Source organism: Sinocyclocheilus grahami, unplaced genomic scaffold, assembly GCF_001515645.1.
Source record: "Sinocyclocheilus grahami isolate Dianchi unplaced genomic scaffold, SAMN03320097.WGS_v1.1 scaffold672.1, whole genome shotgun sequence".
NCBI lineage: Eukaryota > Metazoa > Chordata > Actinopteri > Cypriniformes > Cyprinidae > Sinocyclocheilus > Sinocyclocheilus grahami.
Window position 1 is genome coordinate 1,112,136 of NW_015505851.1, and position 17,056 is coordinate 1,129,191.

The 17,056-nt window shown below is 37.6% G+C and overlaps 1 protein-coding gene across 2 annotated transcripts; it reads left to right on the plus strand.

The window, feature by feature from the left end:
• Positions 1 to 2,616: 2,616 nt before the first annotated feature.
• On the plus strand, positions 2,617 to 16,480 carry vegfaa (vascular endothelial growth factor Aa). 2 transcript variants are annotated; one of them, XM_016242793.1, is made up of 6 exons: positions 2,617 to 3,274; positions 6,704 to 6,746; positions 8,751 to 8,947; positions 9,247 to 9,323; positions 9,835 to 9,867; positions 16,202 to 16,480. In XM_016242793.1, the coding sequence occupies exons 1-6, from the start codon at positions 3,209 to 3,211 to the stop codon at positions 16,218 to 16,220; spliced, it is 435 nt and encodes a 144-aa protein (XP_016098279.1). In that variant the 5' UTR covers positions 2,617 to 3,208; the 3' UTR covers positions 16,221 to 16,480. The 2 variants fall into 2 exon arrangements, with proteins under 2 accessions (XP_016098279.1, XP_016098278.1); XM_016242792.1 differs by lacking the exon at positions 2,617 to 3,274 and adding an exon at positions 4,587 to 4,708.
• Positions 16,481 to 17,056: the final 576 nt, after the last annotated feature.

Below are 17,056 nucleotides of genomic sequence, written 5' to 3' on the forward strand. Positions count from 1 at the left end.
TTAGTGGTTTCTAGATCATTCAGCTGAATACATATGTGCTGTCAAATAAAATGACACTGTTACTCTTGTACATAAGAGTATTTGTGTATAGATTCGATTGGGTTACGTGCACTGTACAAATTGGTAACCTGCAGTTGTTAACTTTAAAAGCTATTTCTACCTGATTTAACCTATACAAATTAAATTTGTTGGAATAAATTCATGTATTTGGGTTGATTCAGTGATATTAAATAATATTTTTGACTTCAAACCAATTAATTTAGATGTTACCATTTTACGTAACCATTTTTTTTCAGTGTGGTTTGCTGAATTGTATGGTATTGGATTCTATTGATTTGACTGTGAGGGCTTTATTAAGAGCTATTAAACACAAAATATATCGTTTGAAAAGTAGTAGCTGCTCTTAATATGCAAACACTTGCAAAGTTGATTTCTTTAGATGCGTCTACACAGTGCCCTCTATGGGTAAACTGAATAAATGAGAGAACCAGAACTTGTACTGCTCAAACAAATGAATTCATTAATTCCTTTATATGAACACAAGCTCTTTCTCCTCTCTACTAGCATAAGATAATTCATTCTCACTTAAGTTCAGAAAGCTATTGAAACGTTTTGCCTTCTTCTTTAAATGCAGTGGCTGCTATGGTCTGTTGGGTCGCTCTTTCAGTCGATGCCCCCAAACAAACTTATTAAAGTTCTACTAAGAGTTTATTCATTATATGAAATCTGTTTTTCAATCAATGAATACCTAGTACTGTTATTGTGCCAAAGCATGAGTGCATGGTTTACTAGTTTAACAGGGCAAAATGTTCCACAGTGAGAAACAGCAGCGGTGCTCCCGCCCTATTACACTTATCACTCGAGCATCGAGTTAGCGAGGATAAGGGCAGAGCATAAAGAGAAGGAGACTTTAAGTGGCTGGCAACCATAGTAACAGAGTAAAGTGTCTGACTCTGAGCGCTGTGGGAGAGTAGGCCATGACCCATCTGTGTCAGGGAACATGGGGAATGAGTATTTTTGTGTGTGTGTGTGAGTGAGAAAGAGGTCATGGTGATTTCGAAGGGAAATGAAGCTACGTCTAAATCTCCCATCTTTCTACTGGGGCACCATCCTTGAGTCTTCACGTACCAGCTGACTGAATTAGATTTTCTCAGCAGTTGTACTCATGGGAACCTGGAAGCCCCAGTATTACCCCCTGCCACTTCCTACGGCCCGCAGGGGAGTAAACATCAGCTCATATTTTCATTCATCCACATAGTTTTCTTTTCTTTCCGCAGGTTTCAAAATATGACAGGACTGCCAAGCACAGCTATCTGTGACCAGTGAGCACATGAGTGACAGGCGCATTTGTGAAAATGAAAAACATTTTCATGTTTACACACCTACTGTATTCATAAGATCAAATATAAATTAGGCATCATTCATAATGCATGTGAAACTGTAATATCAGAAGTCTGTAAATATTATTATGGTAGTTTAAATGTTTATCACCGTGTAAAAAGATTTGTGCAACCTCTGTGTGACATACTTCAACCTTATATGAACTCTAAACTAAAGCCAACTTTGACATTATGCACCTATTTTATACTTATTCTGTCATATCAATAAGTTGCAGATTTTTTCTTTTCTTTTGTGAAACAAATATAAATCTAGCTTTGCTTTGTTCTCTTCCCAGCACACTTCTCTTTCAACAGACAAACATGTTGTCAACTTATCTGAACGCTTGAAAAGCACCAAAGACTTTGTTTTAGCATAATTCAACACAATTAACCCTTACAGTACTCCCTCGCCCAAGACTCAGGGACCCTCGATATACTGTAAAATGCTAGATTTTCTCAATAATACAAACATAAGGAATATTTATGTTTTTTAAAATGTTTTGTTCAAACCTTGCAGCACTTTCATGCATGCCTGGTTGAAAGCCTGATCTCACTGTAAGAGTTATAATTGCCCACTTAAAATACGTACTAACACTTTACAATACGATTTAATTTGTTAGCATTAATAAACACGAACTAACAGTTAACATATTCAATCTTGGTTATTGTCAATTTCAAGCTTTATTAATAAATTACTGAAATCAAATGCCGTGTCTGTTGATATTATTTAATGCACCTGAGCTAACATGAACTATCAATCAACTAACATTACCACAGATTATTAAATACTGCAATAGCCTAAATGTATTGTGCATTGCTAATTAATGTTAACAAATGAGACCTTATTGTAAAGTAATTACATGTGCATTTCCATATGAAGTTGCTACAGAAAGAACGACTAATGGTTAATTAGCATGAATCAACAATCATTAAGAGTCACATCCTTCCTTTTAGTACAAACTGGTCAAACCTGTACAAAACGAATTGGAAGATGTAGGCTATGAGAAAATAGCCTACTGGACCTAGTCTAGGCTACGGATTTAATACAGTTCGAATGCTTTCGTAAACCTATACCTATTTTTGTACTATCTGAATAACACACACGCAATGGGAATTATGCTGAAGTGGTGAGTCGAGCCCTTCGCATTGGAGCATCATAATCAACGCAAGACTCCTGCTGACCAATCAGCGCCTGTGTGGCGACACGCTCAAGATCTGCAGCGCTGAGCATTAGAAGTGCTGAAAGACAAAGTAACAAGACCGCCAGATAACATCCACAACGTTATGAGACACCAGAAACCAAAGCAATAGCGGACATAAGACGAGGAAAAGAAGGACACGTCTGCTGCAGTTTAACCAGGGATTGCCATTGGATCACTTTGTTTTACCGGCACATGTAGCGTCTCGCGCTTGATGATACGCATAAGCGCAGGAGCCGTTCTCGGGCCCCTATAGAGAGAGGTTGCGCCTGGAAGTGCACGGAACTTTTTTTTAAACATTTTGTTGTGCCTGTGACGTTTTGGAATTCGATATATTACGTTCTACTGTGGATTTTAAAGGCGAAAAAGGAGGGCCAATATATAGTGCGGTTTCTTTTCTTTATTATTCTTTTATTGTGCTGTTATTGCTATTATATTATATTTTCCGGAGGAGCGCCAACGTCCAAGAAGTTCATCTGAGTGGATTCGACGCAGGTGCTTCGGTCCTGAAGGGCAGAATGGAATTGTTACTTTGACCCACGATATCACACACGGTTCATTCATATTCAGCAGCTTATAGTTTAATAGTTTTGAGAGCCAGAGACGCAACACACCACTGGAATTACAACCATGAACTTTGTTGTTTATTCGATACAATTATTTGTTGCGGCTCTCCTTCACCTGTCTGCTGTTAAGGTAAGGGCTGTGCAATTTGGTGGGTTTGAAATTATGCAAGGATAAAGCCATTAATGTGTAAACGAACCGAGGTCAGATTACACTGACGAGGATATAATGCACTTACACCATTTATACACTAGGCTACCTGAACTGAAGTTTCACGTGGAATTTCCTGCTTAGGCTACTGCTTAAAATAACAGCTACTGTTATGTTAGGGATATTTGGCTATCAATACTGTGTAGCCCGACCAGTTCCTATTCTGAGAAGTACAGGGATTTAACATAAATTAGGCAATGGGTTTTGTTAATAAATGCAAATGACTATAAAACAGACTAGGTGCTGTAACGGGAGTATACCTATACCGGCTAAATGCAACGAATACAAACACAACATTGACTTTCTGAATTGTATTAGTGCTCTCGACTTAAAATAATGCAACCATCTGCTCTCTTGACGAGAATAATGACAAGATATTACCTGAACGCCTTCATTTCTTTGTCTCCCGCCTAATTAATTCATTTACTTGAATCGTGACATGGCAGTGTTTGGTGTCGTGAAACATATTTGTATGAGGTAAACTACCGACGTTTGTTTGTTGGTTGCTTTGTCGCCGTTGTCCCAATGTTGGGTGCAGAATATGAAAAAATGTCTGCTTGGATATGAAGCAGATGGTCTGTGAGGCAAACCGGTGAGATTCTCACGCAACACCGAGAGCTGTTGCGCCAGTCCACACGCCACCTGCGGTAACGCGACGGAGCACGCTCTCTCGCGCCGGCGAGACTAATCTGTAGGCGGGAAAAAAGAATAGTCGGCATCATTGGCTCTCCGCAGCCGCTTTAAATGACAAATCAACTCCCTTACTAAGAATGTAGAAGATGAAATTCCATTAAAAAAAAAAGATTATGAGATGATATACCAAATAAAAGTGCTTTCTGAAAGCATTCAAACTCCCATAGGCTACTAGATTTTGAAAAAGCCTTCTCTGGGGAAGGGACCCTTTTTATGGGTCCCACTAGAGCAGTGTTTCTCAACCAGGGGTCCGTGGACCCCTAGTGGTACTTGACGTAAGGCCAGGGGATCCGTATAAAGTATTATTTTTTGTATATTTTGACATGACATGTTCCCATGAAAGAAAAATCCAATATAGCTGATGATATGGCCAAATACTGGACAAGTCAACTAACTTGAATAGTACTTGACTGCATTTGGTCCTCACAAAGACACAAATGATACATAGATGAGTCAGGTTTGTTCTGGGGGTCCTTAAGAATGGTTCTGAATTGGGCTGGGGTCCGGTACACCAAAAGGTGGTTCATTCATATTCAGCAGCTTATAGTTTAATAGTTTTGAGAGCCAGAGACGCAACACACCACTGGAATTACAACCATGAACTTTGTTGTTTATTCGATACAATTATTTGTTGCGGCTCTCCTTCACCTGTCTGCTGTTAAGGTAAGGGCTGTGCAATTTGGTGGGTTTGAAATTATGCAAGGATAAAGCCATTAATGTGTAAACGAACCGAGGTCAGATTACACTGACGAGGATATAATGCACTTACACCATTTATACACTAGGCTACCTGAACTGAAGTTTCACGTGGAATTTCCTGCTTAGGCTACTGCTTAAAATAACAGCTACTGTTATGTTAGGGATATTTGGCTATCAATACTGTGTAGCCCGACCAGTTCCTATTCTGAGAAGTACAGGGATTTAACATAAATTAGGCAATGGGTTTTGTTAATAAATGCAAATGACTATAAAACAGACTAGGTGCTGTAACGGGAGTATACCTATACCGGCTAAATGCAACGAATACAAACACAACATTGACTTTCTGAATTGTATTAGTGCTCTCGACTTAAAATAATGCAACCATCTGCTCTCTTGACGAGAATAATGACAATATATTACCTGAACGCCTTCATTTCTTTGTCTCCCGCCTAATTAATTCATTTACTTGAATCGTGACATGGCAGTGTTTGGTGTCGTGAAACATATTTGTATGAGGTAAACTACCGACGTTTGTTTGTTGGTTGCTTTGTCGCCATTGTCCCAATGTTGGGTGCAGAATATGAAAAAATGTCTGCTTGGATATGAAGCAGATGGTCTGTGAGGCAAACCGGTGAGATTCTCACGCAACACCGAGAGCTGTTGCGCCAGTCCACACGCCACCTGCGGTAACGCGACGGAGCACGCTCTCTCGCGCCGGCGAGACTAATCTGTAGGCGGGAAAAAAGAATAGTCGGCATCATTGGCTCTCCGCAGCCGCTTTAAATGACAAATCAACTCCCTTACTAAGAATGTAGAAGATGAAATTCCATTAAAAAAAAAAGATTATGAGATGATATACCAAATAAAAGTGCTTTCTGAAAGCATTCAAACTCCCATAGGCTACTAGATTTTGAAAAAGCCTTCTCTGGGGAAGGGACCCTTTTTATGGGTCCCACTAGAGCAGTGTTTCTCAACCAGGGGTCCGTGGACCCCTAGTGGTACTTGACGTAAGGCCAGGGGATCCGTATAAAGTATTATTTTTTGTATATTTTGACATGACATGTTCCCATGAAAGAAAAATCCAATATAGCTGATGATATGGCCAAATACTGGACAAGTCAACTAACTTGAATAGTACTTGACTGCATTTGGTCCTCACAAAGACACAAATGATACATAGATGAGTCAGTTTTGTTCTGGGGGTCCTTGAGAATGGTTCTGAATTGGACTGGGGTCCGGTACACCAAAAGGTTGAGATTCACTGCACTAGAGGGCCTCAGCAAACCTCCAAGGGGACTATTGGATGACTTAAAATTATTTAAAATAAATCTAACTTAAGGTTACAGTTTGGGTATATTTGCAATTACATGGTTTCTTTAGTTGTACCCACACTGGATCATAGTTAAGGTACTAATATGTCCTCTATAGGGGTAGATAAGGTACAAATACCCATATATGCCAATAGATTGACATCATATTTCTTGCTTTTTTATTTGTACCATCAACAGCTGTTGATTTGACTGAAGGACATATGGTTCTCGAAACTTATGGAATCATGAAATCAACTGATGTTTATTGAGACTGCAAGTTTGTTAATTAGAAGCTTAGAAAACAAGCAACTTTTTCATCATTACAGCAGTACCAGAGGAACTATTTTAGCCTAAATTTTGGCTGCTCTAAATATTTTCTTGGCCAGTGGGAGTCAAAAAGGTTGAGAACGACTACTTTAAACTCTTATAAGAGTCCAAAATCCTTACTAAGCATCTAATTCTAGATTCTGGCCATGTATCGAGTAAATAAAGTGCGTTGGTTGTGTAAAACGTAACGAAATGTTCCCTTTCCAGAGTTTCCCAAGCATTGCTATTGATTTTTTTTCAGTGGTGTATAACGTAGGTCAGATTTAACTTTTTTTTAGGTATTCTGTGACTTACAATTGTCACTTTTCTGTCCTGACAGGCTGCCCACATACCCAAAGAAGGGATGAAGAGCAAAAACGAGGGTAAGCCTCTTTATAAGTGCAGTGTTCGTAAATGTTGAAGTGTGTTTGATATGAAAAATGTTTTGGAAATGGGGCTAAGAGTCCAGCACCACCTGGAGGATGTATATGTAATGACATTCTCAAGGCAAAGATTAAACTGCAAATGGTTTTATCCCAGTTCTGAGGCAGGTAATAGCCCATCCAATACTGTATGTTTGCTGTTCTCTTTTGTTACGCAACACACTCTCTCCTTAATCAGTTTGATATCACTTATATAAATATTTGGTTGGACACTCAAGATTAGGAGTCAGGGTATATTTCCCACCCTCATTAGGATCGTCAAAGTGAATAATTTATTCTACCCGCAAGCAACCTTGTGTGGAGTCATTGACCATGGCTGTGTTTGTTTATTAACAAAGATTGCGTGATTTATTCCTGATTTGCCCTCAAGGTCACAATTATTTGTTAGCAGTGGACCTGGTTGTTTGTATAGAGTCCCTGTTACGTTTCTGGGGGAACGTGTATTGTTATTTTTACGTCATTCCCAATCTGCTTCCATTCATAAATGCTTTCCCACAATGTAGAGCTCCTATGCTAGACGGTTTTGCTTTGCATTAAATGCACATATTGAATCTTGGTTAGTAGTAGTCAGTCCATTTATATTTGACTTTGCACTTTGCTAAATAAAGATATGAGATACAAACATCATGGCCATAAATGAAGAAGTGCCATGATAGGGCAGTGGGTAGAATGTGGCTGGTACCACCAACTGATTACTAGCAGTTACTGACTTCATCATGATCAGCATCATGAATACAGTTGTGTTTGATTTTCTTGCATGGATCTGGGGCCCTGACAGATTCATGGGTGGCAGGGAGTGTCACGCAGGGTGGGCTTCTCATGGAGGTCAGGTGTCTGCAGTGAAGCCTGGCGCCACACTGCCTGAGGTCACGCTTTTCCCTGGCAGTCTGCGGGGTCATGAGGCACTGGGGTCAGAGTGAATGATGGGAAGCCAGTTTAGGGAGGTGTGCAGACTAGGGTGGGCGTGCAAGTGGGGCACATGTGCTGGTGTGTGTGCCTCAACATGTGTGACATGCCTTTTTTTGCCCACTTGGGAAAGTCAAGTCCCCAGTGAGCAGAACAGGCCTGTGTGAGGTGTTATGTCATGGATGTGACATTAATGGTGGGCCTTCCTCAGGAAATATTAGTTTTTGTAAAGAATGGAAAATGATTTACTCACTCTAATTTGATTCCAAACACACATGCTGTTATTTTGACCATGTAACGCAAAAGGAGAAGAATCTTCACGCCGCTCTTTTCACAGTTACCATGACTACTGGCTATAAAAAGTAACACATTTTGGCAATTTAGTAAAATATAGTAACTTTAAATGTAATCCTGAATAACATATTAAGGTTAAAAGCATAATCACGCATTTTACATGTGGCTTAGTATGCTAGTTAACATATCGAAATAAGTGTACTTCTTTAAAGCACAACAAAAGATTAATAAAACAATGATTTTAAAGTATACTTCAAAGTTAAACTTTTAATGTGACACTATTTCATGTGCACTTTTTAAAAGTGTACTTAAGAATGTTAAGAAACAGTCATGAAATTCACCTTTAGTTGCATTAATATTATATTATGTCTGAATGTACATTAAAAAAATACTTTTAAGATCTGTACACTACAAGTGCACATTCAATACAATTAAGTGAACTCCTTTTTCACAAGCGTCAAGACTTCTGAAATAGCTTTTATGAGAGACAGACTCAGTCATGGTCATTATGAACTGTCATTACATGGAAAAGAGCTGCATGAAGATACTTCAAAACTTATCTTTTTGTGTTTCACAGAAAAAAATAACAGCATACAGGTTTGGAACGACATGACGGTAAGTAAATAATGAGAGAACTTCATGTAAACTGTACCTTTAATCTGACAAAAAAGAAAGAAAGAAAGAAAGAAAAGAAGACATCAGTAGAATGATAGTGACTGAACTCTCACTTTGCTTCCTCTTTAGTGATTCCCTTCATGGATGTGTACAAAAAGAGTGCGTGTAAGACGCGAGAGATGCTGGTAGACATCATTCAGGAGTATCCTGACGAGATCGAGCACACCTACATCCCGTCCTGTGTGGTTCTCATGCGCTGTGCAGGCTGCTGCAATGACGAAGCGCTCGAGTGTGTCCCTACAGAGACCCGCAACGTCACCATGGAGGTGAGACTGGTTCAATCCAGCGCGTGCAGTCCTTCACCCTGCTTGCTATGACTTCATGCTTGCCCAACATTGGGACAGCGAGGCGGTGTTAACTGGCATGTCAGCTATGTTGTTTATCGCTGCACACTGTGTTTACACCGTGTTTATGTGGCTGAAGTTGCTCTTGGCCACTGTTGAGGCCTGGTCTTGTCATTTATTCAACAGTGTGTAAAATGAAATAAAAATGACAAAGTACACTCATATAGTGCATGAATGCATGCTTGCATACTAAATGTGATTTTTTTTTTATATTTCTGTAGGTACTGCGAGTCAAACAACGTGTATCGCAGCATAATTTTCAACTGAGTTTCACTGAACACACCAAGTGTGAATGCAGGTACGTCTCTAAAACGTTGCATTTAAGAGATTAAATGCATCTTCAGGAAATAGTTAATTCCAAGATGTAAACTGTCCATTATTCTCAAAGTTTACTCACTTATTGCTCACTATGCTGTTATATGTTCTGTTATGTTCTGAGCACAAAATCTTCAATAATTCAATACACATAAAGATATTTATTGGCATCTATGGTTCCATGAAGAGCCTTTAACATCCATGACATATTTTCATTAGACAAAATCTTCTTTATAGTGGAAAAAGTTTCTTTGGATTATTAAATTGTACTTTAGACTTAGAAAAAAATGGTTCTTTTAAGAACTGTTCACTGAAAGGTTCTTTGAAGGAACCAAAAAATGGTTCTTCTATGGCATCACTGTGAAAAGCCCCTTTTGGAACTGTTATTTTAAGAATTTAGTAAGTAAATAGTGACAGAATATTTATTTTGAGTGAACTGTTCCCTTTAAATCATGAAAAGTGAATTAAACCTCTGTTGCATCTGTCTTTTTTAGGCAAAAGGTAGAAGTCAAATCAAAGAAAGAAAAGTAAGTTTTTTTATTTTTATATTATTATTATTATTATTATTCCCAATGTCAAGCTTTTGGGTGATTTTAAGATAACACATCTTTCTGAAATGGTCAATTCTTCCATTTTTCAACTTGGACATTGTGGGATTTGGTTAAGATTAATTTGTTCACAGCGTGGACGGTTCTAGATGGTGCATTGAGTTTCTAAACACACAGCTAAAAATTGTAATGACTGGGTTGATTGGACGGCGATGAGAAACAGCCAGCTGGACACTATGTTAGCAGTTAGCACAGTTAGCACTTAGCAGTCAGACTATTAGCAGTAAAGCCCAAGTGATGCAGTATATCTCTAGCTGCACGCCTGGACTGACCAATCAAATTGAGAGCATAACATACTTTTAGGAGCTAGTCTTTCAGACTTGATTTGTCAGTGGGTCAGTGTTTATATTATGTACATGACTCACAGTAAGTGCAGCTTCAGCAGTCTTTACTTGTCTGTATGTGAGTGGAGCGAATGACAGCTGAGATGATGTGGGTGAGAAATGAAAGTGTGCATATTTTCATCATTGCCAGATTCATGCTGCTTGCTTTGTCATAACTGGTGCATCCCATTTGCTTATTGTTCAACACTAGTGTGTGAGAGCACTCTAAATGAACTTAGATGTCCACAGTGCCAGCACAGTTCACTTTGTAAACACACGGTACTGTGAGTTTACTTTATTTTCACTTAAATGTAATTCCAAATATAAAGTTCCAGGAAATCCAGCTCACAGCATCTCAAAGTCATCTGGACACTATATACTGTATATATTTGTCAATCTTCAGCCCTAAAAAATTTTTTAAACTTTTTTTATTTCAGCTTAATAAGACATAATATAAATGATAAAATAGAACTTGTATAATAGAAATATACAAAAAAAAGACAAAAACACAACAAATGTACTACTTTAAAGGAGACATATTATGCCCCTTTTTACAATATGTAATATAAGTCTCTGGTGTCCCCAGAATGTGTCTGTGAAGTTTCAGCTCAAAATACCCCACAGATCATTTATTATATCATTTTGAAAATGCCCATTTTAAGTGGAAGCAGAAACACGCTGTTTTTCGTGCCTGTCTCTTTAAATGCAAATGAGCAGCTGCTCCCCGCCCCTTTTCCAGCTTTTGAGCTGCGCCATTACAGCTCATACCTGCTAAAAACAGCTGTTTTGGTTATGATTATCATGTTTATCACACTGAAATCATGCGTTTTAAACCATATTAGTTTAAACTTCTGATATACGGTTTTCTGAGCGCACACATCCGAAGCACACGCACAGAAAGCGGCTGTCACAGCATGCGAGTACTAAACTAAGCTCTCATTCACACACAAGTTTACGTTAAAAACACACACGAGTTACAAAAACAGTGGGTTATGTCTGTGAAGGTAAACAGCTGGGAAATAAATCGCATGTTTATTTTAGATCTGTGTGGCAGCAGCAATATACAGTAAATAAATCAATAAATCCACTGCTCTGTTGTCTCTGAGGCTGGGACTGTAAACAGTGTTCAGTGCTGAACAGTTAGCATGCTTTGCTCAAACTTTCGCCGTGGCATTAGAACTGGTACACCGTTGTCGCTTGCGAAATCAAATGATGGCGCCGTGGGTGTAAACTTACAGATTAAGGGGCGGTGATATTATAATGAGATCCCTTTGCCACGTCACCAAGGGAGCGAAATCAGATGCGCTGGTTTTTTTCAGACGCTTGCAGAAAAAGGCGTACCAAAACAAAGTTACTGGGTTCATCTTTTTCACGTTTCCTTGGTTGGTAGATGCACCGGGGACCTGATTATAGCACTTAAAACCTGGAAAAGTCCAATTTCATGATATGTCACCTTTAACTAAAATTGAAATGAAAATTAAATCTAGATCAAAATATTATCAAAAATGGTAAAACCCTGTCTAGACCTTCAGCGCTCCCTCTACTGGATCAGTATCGCCACTGAGTACTAAAAGTTCACAAGCATTGTCCTAGCATTATAAAGAAATAAATGAGTACATATTAAATATAACAAAACCGTGGTATTATTCATTATGATGCTCAATTGTTTGCTAATTTTGTCGCAAATATATTGTGAGAATTCATTACTGTACATCTCCCGGTTTACTACCGCAACCGCCTCGACACACCCTCAACCCCGTTTGCCCACAACAAAGCTAATAAAGTGAAACACTCGACTGTTCTCACACCCATACAGTCAAATCAGTTTCCACTAAATGATACAACAGCCGAATCCCTCCTAATCCTCAGGCGCAAACTCAAGACTCACTGCTTTCAACAGGACTTAATAATGACTCAACACCCAAAACAAAACCTGCTTTTCCTTTTATTTGTGTTGGACGTCTTTTTATAGCTAGTGCGTCTCTATTTCTGGCAGATAACCATTCATAATTTAATGCTTCCCATCTGCTGAACATGGCAGTATCATAAAGAAATAGTAATTATGCAAGTCATTTTGGATAAGAGCACGTGCTAAATTCTGAATATGTTTCCAGTCACAAATTAAAAAAAATAATAATTCTTGTGACACTTGAATGTTTGTTCTGAAACAGCAATGTGAAAAAAATGTTCAAATAATATGCCTTCAAATATGGTAAATCTAATTTTAGATCAACAAGTCGAGTGTTGAGCTGGCCAGGTGTCTGCCAGTCCTCTCTGAGGTTTTACAGCTCATGGTGCTTGTGTTAAAGCCTGGATTGCTCCGTATATATCTCTTACGAGCTCTGACCTGCCGATAACGGAGTCTTTTATAGGACGGTTGCAGTTTTTCTTTTGGGGCGAGGCTCTGGCGCTTTATGGCAGTTGTAAGATGGAGTCTGTGAAGACCACCCGCCGCTCTCCTCACACCGCAGTTGCTCAAGTCTGACCCTTGCCTGCTTCCCCACACTAATCATAGTAACAAGTGTCTGTCGTTAACCCACTTTTATTTTTAGCCTTTTAAATAGTAGGTGATCCTGAGACGGAGGTCATTGTTGGTTACCTTGAGATGTTTCACAAACCTCATTTAGTGCTGTTGTGTCTTAAAGGGATAGTTCACCTAAAATGAGGCTCACCCTCAAACTGTATGAATTTCTTTCTTGAACAAAAAAGAAGATATTTTGCTACCAGATAGTTTCTGGTCCCTATTGACTTCCGTAGTCAAAGTCAAAGGGGAGCAGCAACTGTTTGATTAACTTGTTTTATTCAAGTAAAAAAATATGATTTAATATTGATGAATCAATCCAAATAGATTCATTTATACCAAGAAATCCTCATTTTATGATTACCTATCTCTTGAAGGTAACAATTGCAGTGTATATAACAGAAATATCAAATCAAATATTCTGGGGGAAAAAAAAAATAATCTCACAAAAAGTTTTGTGCATCCACTAAAAACCGCCTTGACACCAGTTGGTCAAATGTCATTTCAAAAATGGCTCCGAAAAGTGATTTTAGTGCTGAAAAAGCTCTTTTTGCTCATATATTTGATCTAATGGAAGGACGGTAGGTTCAGGTCAGGGAATGTTCCCAGTTTAATTGGATGAGCGGCGGCCGTGTGCGTTTCTGCACCTATAGGTTAATGCGAGCGTACAGAGATGGATGGGGTTAGCTGAGAGGGCTAAATGAAATCCATTGGTCATGGGGCTAAGTGCCGGCTCTCTGCGTGTCATCTCTCTCAGCACGTAGGCAGGTGCTCACGCGGGGGGCGGGGAGCCCAGCGACTCTCGCTTCTGATTCACAAGCTCAAGTTCAGCTCCTTGTACTTCGATCCTTACCTCTAAGCTCCTCAAACACACACACACACACACACACACACACACTATGGCTCAGTTCCTGCAGCTGCTTATTTGTAGAGTCTGCTGTTGATTCCTCATGAGGACTATCCGTGACGTGCTTCTCCTCGCTTTAATTGCTGGCAAGTAGGGTTGTCACAATAGGATAATTTTAGTGGTCTGTACTAATGCCAGTGGAATTTCACAATTCTCAGTACAAATATTTATATAACAGCAAATATGAACAATGCATATGAATTTTACTTATTTAAAATACTAAATATGAAAAAAAAAATAGGTTAAACACTGTAGCATATCGCATTTGCACTACCCACCTTAAGGTTTCTTAATGTTTTCTAAATGTTGTTAAGATTTATTAATTCTTTTTAATGTTTATGCTCAATAAGGCTGCATTTATTTGATCAAAAATACAGTAATATTGTGAAACTGTATTACAATTTAAAATAACTGTTTTCTATTGTAATATATTTTAAAATGTAATTTATTTCTGTGATTATATCCCGAATTTTCAGCATCATTACTCCAGTCTTCAGTGTCACATGATGCTTCAGAAATCATTCTAATACGCTGATTTGCTGCTCAAGAAACATTCATTATTATCAATGTTGAAAGCTTCTGGTGTGCTGCTTCATATTTTTGTGGAAACCATTATACAAAGTTCAAATGAACAGCATTTATTTGAAATATAATTTTTTTCTTACATTACATGTCTTAAAAAAAATTGAATTGTAGTTGTGAAGTAGCATTTTTATTAAACAAAATGTAAATTAATTATTATTTAAATTATTGATAAAAAAATGTAAAAAAAAAAAAACGTATAAATGTAGTGTTTACTAAAAAAGTATGTTTTTTTAAAAGTATCAAATTGGTACCAAAGCACTTTTGACATCCCTTGTGCTGATTGATCATTCTCAGCATGACTGTCCACAGCTTCATTTAGATGTCCTTTTCTTGCGTTATTTTCCTGTTTTGCAGAAAACCCAGAGTGGGGAGGGTTAAAAGCCGAAAGAGAGCGAGAGAGGGAGATTCGGGCGATCTCAGCGCCTCGGCTCACCTGCGCTCAAGCAGTATTTTGCTCTCAGTCATTGGCTTTATTTCAGGGCAGCTTGTTTGCTCTTTGTAATCTCACTTGTCTTGTCGGCTTAAAGCCCCAGTCTGCATTTATTTGTACTCTAATTGGCCCACGGCCCACAAAGAGGAAAGCAACCAAAGGTAAATAAACAGAGGTTGCATGGCTGTCTCTCTCTGTCATTATCGTACTAATGTGCTGGGATGACGCCATGCTCATGTGATACCTCACCTGTATTTCGGCTCTTTGATGTTTCTGAGAACAGCAGTTGAATTTCTCTCATGTCGATGGGCTTGTCTTTCCTGCACTGAAAACAGTGAAATTACTTTGTCATTTATTTAATGTGCATTTTCATTATTGGTCTAATTGAAAATTCGGTTTAAACCTCTTTTGTTCAGTTCAAGGCAAATAACACTCCTCATAGAAAAACAAAATAAACAAAATAAACAATAAAAATTGTATTTTGTGTGTGTTGATGTGCAGAACACATACTATTTTTATTTTTAAATTTATTTTATTATTTTTGTGCATAAAAGAAAAACATGATGCATATTTTAAAACAACATCGTTATAAAAATTAAGGTATTTCAAAGTTGCCTTTATATTAAGTCAACTAAATCAAATATTGACTAATAAAATGTTTTTAGTTTGACTGTAAGTGAAAATGTTACTTTCATTTTACAGCAGTTTTGATTTTGTTTATTATACATTTTTTTGTATTATATTGACCTACATTAAATAACATTTTGGCTTATAAATCTTAAAAGCATATAAAATACTGTAGTTGCTGATAATCTAAAATTAATGAAATAAAAGGCAGCTTAAGTGAATTAAAGAGAGGGACTTTCATGACTGCTTCAAAACATACTTAAGCACACTTTTAAAAAGTAATGACAAATTAAAGTTTTCAATATAATTATGTTTTACTTTATGTAATAAGTACAATTGTTTTTATGTGTTGACTAACACACTGCACATGAAAAATACTTGATTATAATTTTAACTACAGTGTCTTATTTAGTAGCTATTACTTAAAGTTAATATATTTTAAATGTATAAATGTGTAATTACCAATTTATTTAAATACATGAAATACAAGATTCAACATAAATGCCAGTAAAAGCAGTGCACTTTAATTATAGAACTACATATAAAGATGTACTTAAGTCCTACGTAAGTGGATCAAAAAAATCCCTGTAAAGTTCAGCTAACTGCAATTTAAACTTAAACTTAACATGCAATTAAATGTCAGAAAACATTACATTTCACACTTATAGTATATTCTTTGAAAAAAAAAATTGCAAGCACTACTTTTCTATTGTAAACACATTAGTGTGGAAAAAGACTCTGGTTAACTCTGATTGGTTGGGTGGCTAAAAAGCACAGATCAATAAGCGCATAGGCTTTTCCTGACATATATTGACACAAATTTCATGCAGATCTCTAACCAGTCCATTGTTCTCTTTCAGATGTGAAAAGCCAAGATGATGAGCGGCGCGTTGAGCAGAACAATGAATGAAGGAATTTTTTTTTTTAACGGCACAGCACTTTTTAAACCTGAGGATGCATTCCTTGGACGAACTGCAAACACTAGCCTGAACGAAAGACAGAGAATGAAACGAGGGCAGGAGATACCATCCCGATGTAAATTTTTAAGATATTAATATATGAATATATAGAATATATATTATATATATTAAATGACAATGACAATGTGTGTCGCTGCTATCACCTACACGTAAACGAAGACGCTGCTTGGCGTGTGTAATGCCAGTAAAAGCAGTGCACTTTAATTATAGAACTACATATAAAGATGTACTTAAGTCCTACGTAAGTGGATCAAAAAAATCCCTGTAAAGTTCAGCTAACTGCAATTTAAACTTAAACTTAACATGCAATTAAATGTCAGAAAACATTACATTTCACACTTATAGCATATTCTTTGAAAAAAAAAATTGCAAGCACTACTTTTCTATTGTAAACACATTAGTGTGGAAAAAGACTCTGGTTAACTCTGATTGGTTGGGTGGCTAAAAAGCACAGATCAATAAGCGCATAGGTTTTTCCTGACATATATTGACACAAATTTCATGCAGATCTCTAACCAGTCCATTGTTCTCTTTCAGATGTGAAAAGCCAAGATGATGAGCGGCGCGTTGAGCAGAACAATGAATGAAGGAATTTTTTTTTTTAACGGCACAGCACTTTTTAAACCTGAGGATGCATTCCTTGGACGAACTGCAAACACTAGCCTGAACGAAAGACAGAGAATGAAACGAGGGCAGGAGATACCATCCCGATGTAAATTTTTAAGATATTAATAT